The sequence below is a fragment of the Chaetodon trifascialis genome, chromosome 24 (assembly GCF_039877785.1).
Source record: "Chaetodon trifascialis isolate fChaTrf1 chromosome 24, fChaTrf1.hap1, whole genome shotgun sequence".
NCBI lineage: Eukaryota > Metazoa > Chordata > Actinopteri > Chaetodontiformes > Chaetodontidae > Chaetodon > Chaetodon trifascialis.
The window spans coordinates 5887002-5906705 of NC_092079.1; the positions used below are offsets into that span (position 1 = coordinate 5887002).

The following is a 19704-nucleotide window of genomic DNA, read 5'->3' on the forward strand; positions in this document are numbered from 1 at the left end:
GCCTGTTCATGGCTGACAAAAGATCTGAAATTGTGGACGGAACAAGAACGAAAATTAACGGTTAGGTGGCGTGACATTAACAACGAACATGAAATACAGAGAAATGTGCTACTGCATGAAATACCAAGACCTTGTGACTGCACTGATGACAAGTGAATAATTCTGATGATTCAGAAATGGAGATAGAGATATGAAATGGTGGACAGCCAGCTAGCTATAGAATTAGCTTAATAGTTGATGGTGAGAGAGACTGTGGGCTGAATCCTGGGCATTACTGGGGCAGATCATTGGTCTAAAAGGAGTCAGGTTTTTCAGCTTCCTCCTCCACGTGCTCCGTGATCCTTCACTTTTCTTTAATCTATTTCCATCAATGAATACATGCTATATTTGACTTAACGGGGTTATTGTGTGCATTATCCATGCCTCAAGATCACATCCACAGAATACATTCAGCCAAGGTCACTCGCACAGTAACTTCACTTTACCATCTATATCCATAGTTACATATATATACACGTGTGCATCGTGGAAACAGTTAAGTGTCTCTGTAATCAGCAGGGTTTTGTGTGAATCCTAATTGACTCCCAAACATTTTGAGCCATTTCTCACAGCTGCTACGTGGCCAGCGCTTACTACCCCTTTAACAAGATCCAGTTGTCTGCGGACCACCTGGGGTTACCTTGGCCTCGATGACAGCCTCGGTGCAGGCCTGCAGCATGGTGAGGTGGTGGGCGAACACCAGGAACTTCAGCTGCTCTGCCTCCAGCATCATCTTAATGTAGTCCTTCACAGCTCCTGCCTGGCCACACACACCCACCCACACACACACAGACACAGAAATAGACACAGATGAAAGAGAGCTACTGAATCCATCACTTCACTGCTCGACCACACGCAGTGGAATCGGCTAGATCAGTGAAGAAGTCAATTAATCACCGCGGCATCCTTTCCGTCTGATCGATTCTCTATTGAATGCCAGGGATCCAGACTTTAAAAGGAGAGAGCACACAGAGCGACTGGGGTGCATTTGTCAGCTCGCAGATAGTGAGAGCAAATCAATAAATCACAACTTGGAGATATGATTGGTGTGTGCTCTTTCTTTTCGGATTACGGGGACCACAGATACGAGAAAATTCACCTTTTGATCCGCAAACAACCAGATGAATCTGAGAATTCACCAACAACTTAATGAAGTAAAATGTCAACAAACTATATTCATTAAGTTTTCAGCCTGTTTAAACTTTAAATTGAAATAGGGATGTATGTGACGGCACACAGAACGCTTTCAGATTTTTTTCACTTGCAAATATAAAATATGAGGCTGGTTACCTGTCAGAGTGACAGCTACGGTCCAAAATTACTGCATTAAGTAAAAGTTCAGTCCTCAACTATTTTATTCTGGAGTTCTCTGCTTGGTTTTTTTCTTATGCAACCTTGGTTTTATTCACGCCTGGCATTTTTTTAACCTGTTCATCGTTTTATTTATGAAGTCAAATGGTAGCAATGCTTCAAAAACAGCACAAACCAAATTCAACAGCATCTTGCTTGTTTCTGCTGAAGCCTCAAAACTTGACTGACAGTGTGACGCTAACAAAGTAAAAAAGAGGAAGCAGCAAAAGTGCAAGTGAGTTAACTGTACCCCGCAGGTATCCGTATCTATCATTTCACCGTGCGCTGCTGCCCAGCGATCACACTGTGATGGCTGTGGCCGCTCCCGCTACCTTCAGCAAAGCTGGAGTGGATGTGCTGTATGAGCGTGTCATTGAGCATCCGGGCTCGGCTCATTTCAGAGCCCCAGGCCAAAAAGCCGCCAAGAATAGCACCAACTAGTGAGAAATACTGAGGTTGGATTTGAGTCAAACAGAGCCCTTACTAGACGGTTTTGGAGACAGGCCTTTCTCCGTGGTGAGAATCCCACCCCTATAATCTCCACACCTCCTGCAACATGACAACCTCTGCAGCCATCACACCTGCTCTGGTGGGAGAACCTCTGCTTTGCCTTGCTGATAATTAGCTGATGCGACTGATAATGAACCTCTCCGCCAGGCCTGCCGACCCTGTTCTGATCTGGGGGGTCCTCATTACTGACGGCTTGGCTTCGCTGGCTTCCTTCCGCTGAGTTTAATTAGTGCACAAACTTCTCGGCTGTCTGAAGCGGCCTGTTAGCTTGCTTTAAAGTCCAGCATCAGAGCTGTCCTCTCTGGGTAATTGGGAGCAGATGCTTGGCGGGTAAAGCAATAAAAATACCCCAAAGGCGTTTGGCAGCTTCGTCGCCAGGCGGACTGGCAGGCAGGCAGGGGCCGTAATGCTCGTCAGAGTGACATAGATGTGTGAATCTATCACACCATTCCACCCCTCCCAATGATCCAAAAAAAGAAGAACGTGTTTTTTTTTCTGAAGTAGAGAAAGTGTGTCTGACTCTAAAAACCAATAGGAGAGGAAATGAGACTGGGCTGGCAGTATCGGCTTTGAGGTGGGTGAGTGGGTGGGTGGGGGGGCTTTGTAATGAAAGGAGGTCCAGTGTTAGGCTAAACTGAGCAGAAATCCAATCAGCAAACAGCGCCAAGCACAAAAAAGATCCAAGCTTGGAGGCAGGCTGAGCGAGTAGCGTGTCGATGATTGCATTTGGTGGTTATCTCCGGTCTTCGTTAACCTCAGGGCTGCGCTACTCATGGCTGAGGGCGTCAGGCTAATTGAGAGGAATGTCAGCGCTCAAACATGGCAGATGATTGCACGCTAGGTGGAAATGTTTACTCAACAACAAATATAAGAGATTGAGGAACTGCCTGTTATCAAAGCATTGAGATCAGTGAGGCTGGAAAATGATCAGTGGTCTTAAACTATATTACTACCTTACAAATGTTTCCACAGGAACAGGAAATGGAAACGCTTGTTAGATTCTTGACACCAGTTGCTCCGACCCCAACCTTCCTCACACTGCGTGCATCCAGCCACCTTGCCATATTGCTTATTTCTCTCTCATTAAAAAGAAAACGTCACTTCAAACTGAGAGCCAGCTGAGTTTCCATAGCAACAACATCACAGAGATGCTATTTTAGTGCGGTGTGTAACTTTGAGATAAGGTGTAATCATGCCAGGCTGGACGCAGCTAAATAATACCTCAGTTATAACTCCCTACTTTGTCTAAGTGCTTTCACTGGCAACCATTAGGCTCTGTTACCATGGCAATGCTTTCCCATGAGATCCCACTGAGTGGTTGGCCAAGTGCTCTGAACATGATGCTTTACCATCAATTCACCACGTCCTGAAACAGGAAAATGAATATTAATATGTGGCTAATAATACTGGGTGAATTAGTGACAAAATGAGCCATGTTGAATGTTATTTCATTGCGATCGCATTGATGACATGATGTGCACAGCTGAATTCAGCTCATTTTGTGCAAATGGAAAAACAACTTCAATGAAGGGTTCAACAGTTTGGGAAATACTATATATTCGGGTTGCTTGATTTTGGCAAAAATTATAATCATGGCTATTTTTGGTAAACACTGAGATCTAACATGATTTCTAATGATGCAGTCTTTTTCACAGTGGATTTCCTTGAACTTTAAATATAACTGAATCATAAAACCATTATAATTATAACAATATATAATACATATAAAGACATATTTGATATATATATGTATATTGTAATTACATTTTGATTTGGTATATAAAAAGGATCGCAAGCAACGATACAACATGAATAGGATCAAATTCTTGGTTTTCACAAACAGCAGCTCACTTGAGCTGATCTAAACATGCTGCAGAAAAAGAAAAAACTAAAAATGCTGGTTTGTCTGCAGGACTATTTCTTGGATCGGTGCAGTGATTTCCTGGAGTCTTGTCTTTCAGGTGAGATTGCCTGGCATCGAGCAGAGATTCGGGGAAATCACAGCTTTAGAGGAGGTGCTAGGTGGATTTTGTTACCTTTGGACAAAGCCAGGCTCACAGTTTCTCTCCCTTTCCAGTCTTTATACACAGCTCAAGCCGGGAATACACGGAGCAGTTTTAGAAATGTTTAAGTCCAGCTCCTACTGTACAAGTGAATCGACTGCGATGTAATGCCAAAGCTCACAATTTATGCTTCTCTTGTTCATAGAGGAAACATCAGAGGCATGTATGCTGTGGCCACAGTTTGACCAACCCGGTCTCCATATTTTCTGTCCACATCGCCATGACACTTTGCTCTATTTCCAACTTTTGCGCAAGCAGAGTGAAAGAAAAGGCAGTGACCTTCGGGAATGGACTCGAGTGTCTGCTTCAACTGTGCAAGAGCGTGACAACGGCAGACAAAATGATATTAATTAATGAATTAAATACATTTGTAATGCAGAGGGCAATTGTGCATTTGTTGGGGACTATTTTCAGCTGTGGAAGAACCCACATTTGGCGCTCCAGTGAGTATTTCTGGCAGCAGGACGGTGTTTGTGGGATGAGTCTAAATAAACTACAGTGTGTGTTCATGCTAATGAAGGAACATGTCACCCCGTGCAACAATGTGGCTCATTGGTGTGTTTTTAGACAAGAGCGGAGCTCGATGGCACAGAGAAATAAGATATATATCAGGCTTTGTATGCACAGACAACATTTGTGTGGAGGATTCATAAGAATGCAGAATATCACCGTCGTCATCCACTGTGTAATGATCAAGGCTGGGGTAAAATAAGATGTAGTCGAGCACCACCTGCTCTCCATTACCTTGGCAATAGCTGTTTGCTTGTACATCCGTGTGACCAGGCTCATGACCTGAGTGAAGGGGCTGTCCGTGGTGGCGACCCCTGACCTCAGTCCCTTCATCAGCCTCTCCCACTCGGCGAAGCTGGCTGAGGCCTCCTGCAAGCAAGGAGAGCACAAAGACAGTGAGGATGCGTCCTTTACTTCTTCATCTACCCTTCTCTTCTCCCTCTCTCTTGTTCTCTACTGTTTTTGAGATATAAAGGGCAAAACAATTAATGGTGCTGCTGGGTGTCCTACTTTCCCTGGAAGAGAAAGAAAGAAAGAAAGAGGGAGAAAAAAAAAAAAACATGAGAGAAAGATGGAGAATTCCCAAGGAAGCCAGCCCCTCCGACTGGGCTGCTGTGTTAGGTGGGTCATGAGCATCTCCCAATTATAGCCGCCTTGTGACAAGCCGGGGTCGAAGATGGAGAAGCAGCCGGGCTGGTACAATAAATCAAAGACGCCTCGCGTGCTCTCAAGGTGATTGGCGAGAAGTATTTAAGGCGGGAGTGGAGAGCGGAGAGGATCGCAGTGGGAGAGGCTGCCGGTGAAGAGCAGCATATGCTACGGACCTCCTGCTCACAAACAAGACACGCAGAGAGGCCGTGCATTTGTTGTTGCCGTGGAGATTAGCCCTGTTTATCATAAAAATAGGGCTGATATGAAACTTTGTCAATTACCAGCAGGCTTCAGCACACTATGTCGATATTTTGTACTAGAATGCAACATATTATGTAGAAACCTGACAAGAAAAGCAGCACGCAAGAACTCCAGTGTGCCCGAACCCCCTTGACTTCTTAAAAACTGCCCAACTTTTAATCACTTTGTCATTAGAGGTTATTTTGTGCCTTTTGTTGACAACTCGATTCAATCTGTCTGAATTCAGGCTGCAACGCCAAAAAAAAAAAATCAACAGGGACGAACACTTTCCTAAAGCGCTGCATATCAAACGATGCGAAAACTGTGAACCATATGGCAAGCTGAAGGAAGAGGGGGTCCGTGCGTGATGAGGCGCGCGCGCACACATAATGACGAGAGCGCGAGCGGTGTCGGAAGGGAAGGAAAGAGAGTGAGAAACAGCAGAGAGAAGCCTTATTAATGCGAGCACACACACATATAACGGACGCTTCTTCAGCAGGCAACTTCCACAACTGCATTTTCGCACAGCGTGTTCTGGACCAGTACAATGAAAAGATTTGGTGAAACATGAAAGGTTTGCACCATTTAGTGAAATAATTAGCATTTCAGTGGATTCAAAGTCAAGGACGGAGGAATGGATAAACAGTATCATATTTCAGGAGCATAAAGCGGCGTTTCCTTTATGTTTCCTCTCAGATGTTTCACTCAGCCCTCACCTGCACATAAACACACTTTCCACCATCTCTCAATGTTTATTTCTAATTAACAATTTTACATTCGAGCAATTTCTTCATAATCTGCTGGAAAAAAAATAAACCGAGTGGCAAAACACTCCACCCCTGATGATATTCACTAGACTAACACTGACAAAAGGCCACGGCTGAAAACGTAAAGGGCAGCAGGGGCATAAAAAGTGTCTGGCTGGGGAAGATAAAAGCCATCATTAGGGAGAAAATGAGATAGCATGAACAAGGCTGAACTGGTGAGTGGTTCTGCTGTACACATATATCATCAGTTAGCAAAGCTATGTTTTAAAAGAGGGTTTGTTTAGAGGAAAATAACGTCCGCACAGTCTTTTATGTTTTATATTGTTCAAATTTTTGTGCTTGTGGGAAGCACAATGGCCGCCGCCGCTCTGGGTGACCGGCCACTTCATACCTCCCTTTCTCATCTCTTAAAACCAATCCATTTAGCCGGGAGGATGAAATGTCTGTCTATTCTTCTCAGCGGACAAATACCTGCAGAAAACCCTCACACATTCATCTCACGAGCAAACTGAACAAAAAAAAAGAAAAAATATGAAGCTGAACAGCTCCAGCTACGGCGGCGCTTTTTGTTTCCAGCAAAGACAAATGATCTCCAAGCTCATTTCTCTGAGGACATTACGCATCGGAGCTGCTGTTTCAGCCCAACTTAAGATAAGAGAGCAGGGCGGGAACAACTACAAAACATGACATGAACTTTTCCAACAGTTCCACACGTACGTTCTGTGGCCTAATTGGCACCACTATGTAGAAACACTGACCATATTTAGCCACCAATTAAAGCGTCCCTTAACATTTAGGGAGATTGGGGTAAAAATCCCGCATCATCACTTTTCCAAGCAACTTCCTTATTGTTGTGTCATTCCTGGGACGCCGGCTCGATGCGTAATTAGTGCCGAAAGGGCTCCTCCAGGGTTTTTTTTATTCTTGCTGATATGATACAAAACCTAACAAAGGGCTCTTGGTGGATGCTGCTCAGTGTGTATTGTTGTTGGCGCCGGTTGCTCCCCGTGGGAAACTAAACCCTCGTAGCCTTGACCCAACACAGAGACTAGAACACAAGGACAGGCGCGCAGGCCAGGTCAAAGCCGCATTTGCATCCACATGCATATTCACATGCATCCAGTGTGGCGTGGGAGGCAGAGACCGCAACCATAACTTTGGAGATGCTGAAAGAGATGCAAACACCTACACACGAAACATGACATTTACTCTACAAACACCCTGGCATCCTCTTTATGACGGTGGAGAGGTAACACACACACACACACACACACACACACACATACATCAGTCTCAGCGAAGGCTAAAGGAGAGTTGTTCAATCTTAAAGCAGCAATAAGCGGTTGTCACACTGTTACCGTTTTTGTTTCCTTTGCCAATAGAGGTCGGTTATGCTGCTGCACAGGAGGATTATTTTCATGGTTGCTTTATCTGTCTTCAAATCGCTTTTTTTTTTTTTTTTTTTGATCCGACCAATAATTAAAAAGCCGAAACATATTCAGTTTAGTATGTAGTAACAACAAATCCTCACATTTGAAAGCTAGTAAAAGAGAATGAGCGTCATGCAGGACCAATTTCGGTGAGGTTTGCTCACAACTTATCTGTCCGGGCCTGTTTGTGAACAAGTTTCACTCATGTTACCCGAATTTGACTCGAACACGGAGCTTCAAGTCAGCTGTCAGAAGCCAGGAGACGAAAACATAACGGTGTCAGTAGTCGAAGCAATTAAAAAAATCTTAATACATCTTTCAGCGACGTGTTATTAGAGTAGCACCACACTGGAACAGAAAGAAAGGGGGAATACTTTGAATAACATGAAGTCAGACGCTAAGGGGCGTCTTTCAAAAGCAAAGCGGCTCGTGATGGTTATGGAAATGGACGAGAGAATATTATTGACTATATTACACTGTCAGTTCTTCTAATGGATCTGTTATGTCCCTGACGTAGGCGTTGGAGTGAGACAACTTTCCCAACAGAGCTTCTACTCAGAGGTAACTACAGTACTTTGTACTCCACTACATTTCTTTGGCAACTTTAATTACTAGTTACTTCGCAGGTTTGGATTCGATGTATTGATAATTCTGCAGTGAAAGTGCTTTTTCCACCACTGAGCGATGAAGAAGAGTCAAGCAAGTGTTCTCTCTGTGGATAAAGGCAGATTATCTGTACATGAGCCTGAGACAGGTCTGGATCACCCTAAGAGAAAATTTAAAAAAAAATGGTGAATGTGACAAGTTTTCTTAATCACTCATGAGCCTCTTCAGAATGAATCTGTCTGTATGAGTGGTTCTTGCATGAGGCCCAGCGTTTGAAAATTTTCCTTGATAAAGGACTCAAAACGATTTATCAATTCTCAAAGTTAGTTGGGAAGAAAGTTAACAGCAGACAAATATCAAACGGTGATGAGTAGGAGACAGAATATGTTTGAATTAGTCACTCCCTGTGTGGTGAGATACCTGGAGATCACACAATTTAATTTTACTTAACAGCATGAATCTGTGGCATGTCCATTAATCGAGATGTAACACTCGACTGGGTATTTAGACATATTGCTTTTGGATTTGTGCTGGGCATGTCTGAAAATGTTAGACCTGAAAGGATTAGGCATTTAGTCAATAAACAGAAAATGATTTGGAAGCTATTTTGATAATCATCTAATTGCTTGAGTAATTTCTCAAGCAAGCAAATTCCTGCTTCTCAAATGTGAGGTTTCGCTGCTTTTCTTTGTCCTGCTTTTGTTCAAACGTACGTACCTTTGCAGCCTCCTTCGGCAGGTCGAAGGGGATACGCTGGTGGATTTTGGGCGGCAGCTGAGTGAGCACCTCAGTCTTGAGACGACGGATCATGATCTCGCTCAGCCGCTGGTGCAGCTCTTTCAGATTGGACGCCCCGCGACAGTCCCACTGCCTGCGAGGCCCGAAGTACCTGTGAGAGAATGAATGAGAGGCAAAGCTGTGACTGCTGATGTATTTTATACACATTTCTAACCGAGAGAAACTCACGAAGAAAACATACTTATTTACGGAAATGCCCTGAAGGAATAGTTAAACACATTTAAACATTCCCACCTGGGAGCTGCCCAGCACTACAACAGCCTTCCATCGTTTACCGCAGAGCAGCTCTGCTGGAGCAGTCGGGGGATCAGCTTTTTGCTTAAGGGCACTTTGCAGACCAGGAAACTATTTTGTCTAATGGCCACAGCAGCAGGTTTATCCCAAAACTCGCCGGCAACTTTCACAATTCATCAGCCAAATGGATTTTTAGAATAGAACTGGCCCTCCGCACAAGCGCTGGTTATCTGCCATATTGGCTGGAAGTGTGGATAAACTTAACAAGCCACTGCCAAATCTGCCGTTTCACACTCCAGTATTTAACTTGTAGTTGCTGAGGGAAAGGAAACTGATTCCCTCCTTCTATAATAATGTTTCTGCCTGGTGCGGAGACTTGAAACAGTAACTGTACAGCTGTGAGGCTGCTTCTCCATCTCCTGGGCTGCTGCCATATCCCACAACAACTTCACTATCATGAAGGGAGGACTTTGTTCATATGACACTGCCTTGTGCACCTCTGTGTGTACGATCTTTTGTGCGCATGCGTGTGTGTGTGTGTGTGTGTGTGTGTGTGTGTGTGTGTGTGTGTGTGTGTGTGTGTGTGTTTTGCTCAGAATGGCATTCCCCAGCCACACTAAGTGCTATTATATACAAAGTGTTATCATTAATGGCGCCGGGCCCATCCCCGACCAAGCTGCTGACTTTGATGGACATCCAAAACAATGCATTTGATGTGTTTGTTCACACATGTAACTGATCGTCACTGGCAACTGGCAGCCAGTTGGCATTTAACGCTTGGCTTCAGTTGTGGTCTGGCTCTGACAACAAACCCTCAACTCAGCAGCACCGCCACTCTAGACTCAGGTACAGCCCGCCTTATCCCTGCAGACACTTGAAAAGAGTGGAAATTAAATGGAAGGTGAGAGCTACTGAAACTCTGCTAATTCCAGTCTCCTAAGACTTCGGGGCATATAAAGAAGAATGGACCAAACTGAGGTATTGCACTCAGATGAAGAGTGTGACATTTTACAAAATATGCTTATTCACTTTCTTGCTGAGAGTTAGACAAGGAGACCATTAGCTTAGCTTTGCATAAAAACCTGAAGCAGGGAGAAAATGGCTAGTTTAGCTCTGCCCCCCCTCAAAAAAAGCTGAGTTTTTTTGTGCCTGACTTTTCTCCCTGCAATACCATTTGTCATTTACACACTTTTTGGTTTTTAAGGAGCTTTGGCAATACTGGTAGCTGGATTTTTCTGGCCAGGCAACCTTTCCCACTTCCCATCTTACTGCTAAGCTAAGCTAACAGTCTCCTGACTCTGGCTAAATATGTTATATGTATATCAGCTTGTGTGTGTGTGTGTGTGTGTGTGTGTGTGTGTGTGTGTGTGTGTGTGTGTGTGTGTGTGTGTGTGTGTGTGTGTGTGTGTTGACCACTCACCTGTAATGGGCGTTGCAGTATTTCTTGGCGTAGTCAGTCCAGGTGCCGAACCTCTTGGGATAGATGGCGTCAATCTGCATGAAAAGCTGTGAAATACACGGACAGAAAAAAAATGACCTTAACAGCAACACATTACAGCAGTGTTTCTCAACTCCGGTCCTCGGGCCCCCCTGCCCCGCATGTTTTAGATGTTTCCTGCTCCAACACACCTGATTCAAATGAGTGGCTCGTTATCAGGCTGCTGCAGAGCTTGATGACGAGCCGATCATTTGAATCAGGTGTATTAGAGCAGGAAACATCTAAAACATGCAGGGCAGGGGGGCCCGAGGACCGGAGTTGAGAAACACTGCGTTACAGGGTGTGTATTCTGGATGTGTGAGTGTGTATGTCTGCAAGGGAAAGAGAGACAGGGACCTGGGACAGGCTGGAGAGGATGTGTTTGACAATACCTCAATGTCTCATTTTTTAATTTATCTTTTTTATTGTATCATCCTCCTCAATCTCTCATATATTTTCCTCCCAATAAAATTTGACTCTTGACTTTTTATTTTTTTTTAAGCAATATGATTTGTGCTATTTGTCATCTTCCCCATTAAATGATGACAACATACACACCTTAAAGAGAGAATACATGACTTTGGAAAGAAAAAATAATACATTCTGTCCAATGAAAGGTTGAAATAATGAGCAATAAAACCAGCTCTGGCATGAAAAGTAGCTTATGGTGCCTCATTTTAGGCAATGTTAGCAAACTTTCGGCAAGTTAGCAAATCTTGCTTTAAGTGAGACTGAGAAATAGACTGTTGGCCCTGACCTTCTTCCTCAAGTTGAATTAATTCAGTACAGTCAGCTCGGTAGGTAATGTTAGCTAACTTTATATAATTATTGCTCTTGAACTCCTCCTTCCTCTGCCTTGTACAACCAGTAGCTAATGTTAGCTAATGTTACCAAACGTTAGCTAAATGTGGCTGTGCCACTGACATTATGAGACATCAGTTTGCTACATTCATGAGTGTTCTCTACCTGTGCTGCTGTTTCATGTCACAAATAGCTTCATGCTAGCATTCGATGTACACTTTCAAAATAAAAAATTATTTAATAGTAACTGACAGCCATCTTCAATCAACGGCTTCACATGACCCATTGCTAAAAACCTTCACTTCTCTTGAGAAAGGGACAGTAAAAACTGTGTGCTAAGCTAAGCTAAGCAGCTTCACATTTAGCGTGGTATCAATCGTCCCATACTCGCTCTCAGCAAGAAAAGGACACTGTATTTCCTATTCCTTTTAACTATTACTTTAAAAAATGACTGTAGCATCATTTCTTGTGTAAATATCACCAATGTCCTCCACCAAACTGACAGACTTAGCAGCACAACATTAAGATCGCACACTATTTTAGTTTTTCTGACATTTAGGTTTTTGAAAACTGCACGAAATAACTCAAAGTAGCATCAGCTTTTTCCTTGCTTTAAACAGACTTTACTTGCGCTTGTGCTTCTACTGTCATGCGGTGTATCTTGTGTGCAATTTATTCAAGGTCCTGTTGTCCTTCACCTAGTTTACCAGTCCTGTGTTGTGCAACTGTTTGGTAATTTGTGTCAGCGGCGATTAACCAGGTCAAACCGCTGTGCCTTCAGACGAGGCGAAGAGAACAAAAGGGATGTGAAAATTAAATACAAATAAAGAAATCATCCTACGGGTGCTAAATAACCGCAGACATGAACATGAGTCATCAACAGATCTTTGCATGACGAGAGTTTCAAAATACTGATGAATTACAAGCTGCTGTGTTGTCTTCAGTGGACGTGCAGCATTTTGAAAAGAGCCTTTTCATACAGTAAGTAGGTAAAGAGTGTGTATGCATCAGAGGCTGCAACAAAGCTCCCAGCGTGAGTGTGTCTCTGTGTGTGCAAATGTCAACATGCCGGTGTGTACACCACAACCCTGTCAATTTTCAGTATTTGCAGCAATTTCTGAAGTAATGACAGGTAATCATCAGCAAGGCGATCTGAATAAGCAGCCGCAGTGAGAGCGGCATTCTAAATTCAGCGCTTGTTCAACAGGAGCTTTGCATTTTTCCCCCTCACACTGTTGATATAATGGGTGGGTGGAATGAGGGCACATCATGAACGGTGCAGCATGCCCTGAGCTGTGTGCTAACTCGATGTCAGAGCCACAGTGAGTAATGATGGCAGCGAGGAGACTGGCACAGAGGCAGGGACAGGGCTTATCAGGTTTATGCTGCGAATGATAAAATGTTATATTCAGTTTCAGATTCTAGAGGCAGAGAGAGGGAGAGAGATGATATCTAAAAACTAACCTCACCACTGCAGGCAGGCAATGGCAAAGACAGGATGGCATGTATCACACACGCACACATAGGTGCGATATATAACACACACGCACATACTTCCTCCATGATACACCTCGAGGTTTCTCACAAGAACTAACTTCACTCATTTTGGAATTAATTAGCTGCCTAAATTTCATCAGTTAATTATCACGAGCGGGTCTAGCCAATAATTAAGTTTTCCTCACAGCAACCTGGCAGTTAGATGGCAGCAGGATCTGAGGAGTCCTGCCTCACATCGATGCTTTAATGCAGTCGACACAAAACCTATTTTGATGGCTAGTTATGTCGCTGGTTATCAGCTCACTCTGTTAACCAGCACGTTTTCACACCGGGAGCAGATTCTCTGACACGTTTGACCACATCAAACCAGATTTAGCTTTACATTTGCTCCCAGTCAGTTTTAGAAGTGATTTCAGTATTATAGTAGTAACTTTCAAGGCTCTTCTTGGTCTCACACCTGACTGTATTACGAATTTAAATAATTTCTGAAAACATATATTTAGGCTTTTTATCATTTATATGATCATATTTATATAATATATAGAACACATCAGTGAGACACACTGTTGCAATGGGTGACATGTCACAAGAGCACCAAATGTGGGTTAATCCACAGCTGAAAGTAGTCCCCAATACATGGATGCACTATTTTCTCCTGTTTGAGTCATGTTTGCACAAGACTACAGCGCCCAGCTGTTTCAGGAAATTTCTGAGCCTTTGTTTTTTTTAACTACATTAGTGTGAGACTGAAATCTTCAGTGGTAACAAATGCAACATGGTAGGGAAGTCTGACAGTAACACGTTTTTGGTTTTGTTGACAATGGGAGAAATGCTGTTTCTTAATCACCCTCTCACGATGAGCAAACACAATAATTTTCTGTCAAAGTTGGAGCAGTTTTGGTCATTTTTCATGAGAGATTTCCATCTGTGCTGCTTTGTCTGTGACTCTCAATTGTATGGGGTGGGCCTGGCTCAGTTGGAAAAAGGTGATGTCACGTATTTTCCTGCACCAATCAGGACTGAGAATCATTTACCATCCCCGTGCAGTCCTGGTGAAGCAGATTATCTGAGTTTTTGAATGTTTTTTTTTTTTTTTTCCCCCAAACTTTAACAGGGATAGTTGCTTATTTTTCATGAATATCTAATTTTATAGACACATCCTTAAGATTCAAAACCAGGATTTTAGGGGTTTAACGGCAATTGTCTTCTTTTATCTCTCGGCTTTGTCGTGTTTGTTCAATGATTTTATGCATCTTTTATCTGTTTGTAAAGGCACTGTTAAGAAATATTCTGTATGTATAAATAAGGATGAATTATTTTTAAGATGGAACACAGATGTAGATAGAAAATAATAACTAAAAAAAAAGCGACACTGCTGGTTATGAATAATTATGGGGACTTGTGTGTGTGTTAATGTGCGTGTGTGTGCTGGCGCTGGAGAGCAGAGGTATTCACAAATAGGATGTTCTGTACAGTGTCGATCTATAATGAGATATAATGAGGTAACTGTGTTCCAAAATTCTTGAACACAATTGATAGTTGTGATGGGAAAAGAATAGGAAATTGAAGGAGAAATATTCTCCAAACCAACAGCAAAACTTTGAAACACACTAAATAAATAGACAACTAATTAGTTGTTATTCACCGAGTCGTCATAATGGTCACGTGAGCGACACAAAAACATTGCAAAAGCCAAAAGTAATGCTGCTTCTGAGGCAGGAGGGGGGTGGAAAAGTAGAGATGGTGAAAATGCCGAAGCACAGAGCTGTATCAGTGGCCTATCATTAGGGTACAGTGGACATACAGTACTTCTTATTGATACGGTATTGTGTCTTCACACTGAGACTGTGAAAAGATTTTCTATTCACCAAGTCCACTTCATCTTCCAGGGCTGCAGTGATGGAATATGGCTGCAATCTGCTGCTTCAATATATTGTATATAAAAATGATATAATAAATCATTATGGAGAGGGGAATGGCTCTGCCGCTCTCCAAACACTGCTGTCCTGTGAACAGCCCTTCTTATTGTCTCTAAATTCAATAGTCCCCCCCCCATGCGCTTCTTTTTATTACTTGTCTCATTTATTGCAGTGCAGTGTCTGTTCATATCGGGCTTTGTAAATGAAGTTTTTGCAACAAAGGTTATTGAAATAAGTCCACGGGATCCTAGAGGATAAGTGATGCTGGAGAGAGTTAATTGGCTTTCTGAATGTTGGATCTGAGCGTAACCTGCCCCCGAGCAAGTTACCATGGCGATCTACCTGTGCTGCGGAGTGAAACACCTCTGTGAGATGCCAGAGATGAGCCCGAAGTTAGCTCTGCGGCCTGCTAATCTTTCTTCATGAGTCTGGGCTCAGAATCCCTTCAGATGCATGTGGACGTCGTTTTATAATCTGTTGAAGGTGTTTTTTTTTACATTTGTCTACACTGCTCCTTCGTCTCCAGCCCACTGTTTCAATTGTATTAAAAATTCAAAGCAGGGTTTGAAGGAGTTTTGAATAAGCACGGATCATGTCCCCTGGGAAGAAAAATAAAACAGCTTACGCCACTTAAATTTGTATTCTTTGCCATAATCGCCATTTCCCCACGGGGCATCGTTCATTTAATCAGCTTTTATTACCTCTTCAGGCCGACCCAGGGCCGGGGTACCGGTGAGTAAGATGGCCCGCTTGGCGCTCTGAATGAGAGGCACCAGAATCTTAGTCCGAGCTGCGTTCCTGGATTTCAGGTAATGAGCCTCGTCCACCACGACCACCGCAAACCGCTGCCTGCTCAGAGCCTCCACCAGGGGGCGGGCATCTGTGGTGAGCAGGCCATAGCCCAGCACCGTCACCTTACTGCTGCTGATGCCCCTGGATGGACAGAGACACACACATGAACACAAGCAGAGGACAAACATGTTGTCACCTACAAATTCTGTTAGCAGTATTTAGTAGAGGACAAAATTTTCACTGTCTGCTGATCGTTTTCTCAATAATTTTTTTAGTGGATAAAATGTTGTGAAGTCATGAAAAATTCCGAGCCCAAGGAGAATTCTTCAGATTGCTCGGTTTGTCCGAACAATAGTCCAAAACCCAAAAGATATCCGGCTCATAGAGGACAAACAAAAAGGCAAATAGTCACATTTCACAGGCTGGGATAAGTGCATTTATAGCTAAGAACTACGGATGTAAAATGTGTGCAGCAGGTGTACAGCTGGACACTGTCAGTTTTAGCAGACATGACTCCATCAGGAGGAAACAGTGTGTCTGCTTGGGACTATTTTCAGCCGTGGATTAATACACTTTTGGTCTAGAGAGTATTCATGGCTGGATGGTATATGTGGGACTGTTTCAAAATAAACCAGTCTGTGTGTGCGTGTTCATGGTAATGAAGGAACATGTCATCACAGTGCAACAGTGACTCACTGATGTGTTTTTAATCATTTTTGGACAACAACCGAGCTCTCTGGCACAGAGGAATAACGTATATTTCTCCCTCATCATTACTCACTAGCCCTTAGCTTGAGATCCTCTGATAAGCCCTGTTATCCATATTATCTGACCTGATCTGTTACTTTTATTCATCTTTCTAAATTTACTTTTAACAGTTTTATTTGTTATTTTGTCGATTGACTGGGATTTCACATTTGAATGATCTCCTGCCTTCTTTTAATTGTTTTTTTGTGACTCAGACGTTTTGAAAGGTGCGGGTCAGGCTTGTTGACCATAACAAAAATATAGAATATAACCACCTTCTATCTTTTAAACTGCGACTGAAGTTCGTACAGCAGTTACCTTTAACACTGACAAATGTGTGTCAACAGCTAGAACTCAATACAAACTCGACATCTTTTCAAATGCTTTCGTGTTATTGACTTGGCAACGGAGCCCTCAAGGTAAAGTAAACCAGACTGTTTAAAAACTGTGTGTGGACTTGATAAATGTTAAGGCGCACAAAGGAAGACACACACACACAAACATATACAGCCTGACACAAACTAGGGCCGCGGGTTCATACATCTCCTCCTCTCGAGCGCTTAAGAAATCCATTCCTGGGCTGTACTGCAATTTCTATATTTTCCAGGTGATGTGCAGCCCTAACACAAACACACAAGCACAGTCACAGATAAACAAACAAACACAGCGGTGACATTCATTCAGCAGCATGAAACTCAATAAGGATCGCCGAGAAATCAGAAACATTTCCAGCATCTGGCAGCTTCTAATTCTTCGCCTTCACCACACGCGCATTTCCAAGCCGAAATAAACCTGAGGTGCCATTCATGTTCTACAAAAGAACAAGTGAGTCAAAATACTGAGAGGAGGTGCTGCATAATTTTTTTTCTTGCCTCGCCGTTCAGTCATTAACACATCCAGTTCAAGGACACATTTTCCCCAGAAGGCTTTCACAACCTCTTTGCGCCTCATCTGTGATGTGAGATGGAGAGGGGCTTTTTTTTCCCCGTCTCCAAGTCACAGATATAAAAAGTTTGTTTCATTCAAAAATAAAAACTAAGAGAACTAGGGGAAAGTTGAGATGATAGTAAAAGTAGCTGTTTTAAAGGCTTATATGTGACATTAGTCCACAGCGCACAAATAAAACGTGAACCTGGGTCACTATAAACAGCTGTGAAAATGAGACAGGCTTCTCTGCCACGGCATTTTTTCCACTTCCCGCATTGAAAACATTTCAAACCTTGTTCAATATTGCAGATGTTGCCTTGACATGATTTGTCTGTCAGCGCTGTCAAACATCGGCCCGTCTTGGCTCCTGACACAGAGGGACACTTTGACATTAAATTGTCAGCCACAACCTCTCACCATCACTGCCTCACTTTCACACCACGTGACCAGGTGTGTTCACATTTCTATCCCACGCCTTTGGGTAAATTATGACCATGTGTAGAAGCAGAGGGCGGGAAAGATGGAGTCATTACAAGAGACATTAAATACTGCCTGTTAAAAGGACAACTTTCCCTTAAATTCCAATAATGGCTATAATCCTATGATTATTTCCTCTGCACAGATATTCAGAACATATTTATGAGCCTTTAAAAGACCTTGTTTGCACTCATAAACTGTGGGTCTGAATGTGCAAAATGTGTCCTGATCTGCAACATAACTGAGAATTTTCACTTAAATCAATTGAAAACTGCCTTTTCAGCTCCATTTTACACAAAAACGCTTGAAATTCACTGGTTCCAGCTGCTCAAATGTAAATACTGGCTGCTTTTCTTCATCATGTATGATAATAAACTAAACATCTTTGGATTTTGGGCTGCTGTTGCGTAACTTGAACACATCACTGTGAGCTCTAGGAGACTGTCATGGGCAATTGCTCTTATATAGATCAAACTATTGATCAGTTAGTCAGGAAAATAATCAACTGCTATCAATCAAGCAATGACAACTAAACATTTTTTTACCTAAAGAATATTTTCCTTTTCTTTGAGTGCATGTCCCTCAATTCTTACTGGTGCCACTGCTGACCTGTAACTGAAAGTAGTAATAAATGCAGCTACTTTTGACCACAAGCAGTGGTATTGGAAAGCACGAAATTCAGCATATGTCCTTCAGAGCTTGACTTTTTGGTTCTCAAAGTGCAGCTTTAATAAATGGCTTGACAGGACGGAAGCTTTATCAGTTCACTGAAAGACAGATATTAGCCAGTCAGTGTCCTTCACAGCTGATGTGAAGAATAAAATTAAGTTTGCTGATTACAGTACACATATATTTTCTATTTTAAGCCCATTCTTCAAATATTCTGCAAAGGCTTTTCTAAGAAACAGCCCATATGTTATAGAGGCTGATGACCATTGTGCATTATTACTTGTATGTGCATAGTCTGGCTGAGGTGGTTGGGGGAGGTGAATGAGGAGGGGGGATGACAGGATGACCTACATGGTATGGCTCTTGTTCTCCACCAGGTTGATGTCCCCAGGCTGCAGCTCAGGGATCCACCTCTCCAGCTCCTCGATCCAGGGATACTTCAGAGACGAGGGCACCACCACCAGGAGGGGCCACTCACGCCTGAAGGCGTACGCCACCGCGATGGCCTGCACCGTCTTCCCAAGACCCATCTGGACCGACCAAATCAACACACGGCGAAGGGGGAGAAAAACAAGTCAATCGCGCACAGACGCTGCGGTAAATTGCATATGACGGCCGAGCTGATGTGAGGCCCAAGAGTAATAAGGTCTCAGAATGATTCCTGTGTCAAAACCGATTAGACACGTGGGAGTGCCACGCAGGGCTGACAAATTAATTTGGAAGGCGTGCAGTCCCAGGTTCTTTTCTTTTGTTTTTTTTTTTGAAAATAGATTTCCTGAGCCAGCATTGTGTGTGCTTACCTCATCAGCAATCATACATCTGCAAAACAAAAGAAAACAGAGAAAACTTTATCAGATGAGTTTTGAAGCTGGTAATAAAAACCTGGCTGCTATAAAAAGACAGAGTTTATAGTTTGCATATAAAGACTGCAGCTCCTGCAGCATGAGGGCTTTGCTCAAGGGCACCACAACGGCATTCACTGGAGAGGTTTCCCTTATCCAGACATACCTGGCTTGTCCAAGGAGTCACACCAGAAAACCTCCTGTCAGAACCAGACTTCTCACACCACAAAGTCGCCTCAGACTCAGCTGCTCTTGGACATATTACAGATCTGTCACTTATAATTTATGTCTGCACTGGGACTTTGTTGCAGTTTGAGAATTGTTGTGGCTATTCAATATTTATGTTGTTGTTCCAACT

General features: G+C 43.1%; 1 protein-coding gene across 4 annotated transcripts in view; it reads right to left on the reverse strand.

The window, feature by feature from the left end:
- Positions 1–19704, reverse strand: part of zranb3 (zinc finger, RAN-binding domain containing 3) — a 74282-nt gene that overhangs the window by 44390 nt on the left and 10188 nt on the right. For all 4 annotated transcript variants that reach the window (XM_070957593.1, XM_070957591.1, XM_070957590.1 and 1 more), the window contains exons 3-9: positions 19305–19323; positions 18856–19034; positions 15594–15825; positions 10619–10704; positions 8884–9055; positions 4707–4841; positions 680–799 (exon numbers count right to left, since the gene is read on the reverse strand). In XM_070957593.1, the coding sequence (XP_070813694.1) occupies positions 680–799; positions 4707–4841; positions 8884–9055; positions 10619–10704; positions 15594–15825; positions 18856–19034; positions 19305–19323 (943 nt within the window). The remainder of the gene's footprint in view (positions 1–679; positions 800–4706; positions 4842–8883; positions 9056–10618; positions 10705–15593; positions 15826–18855; positions 19035–19304; positions 19324–19704) is intronic.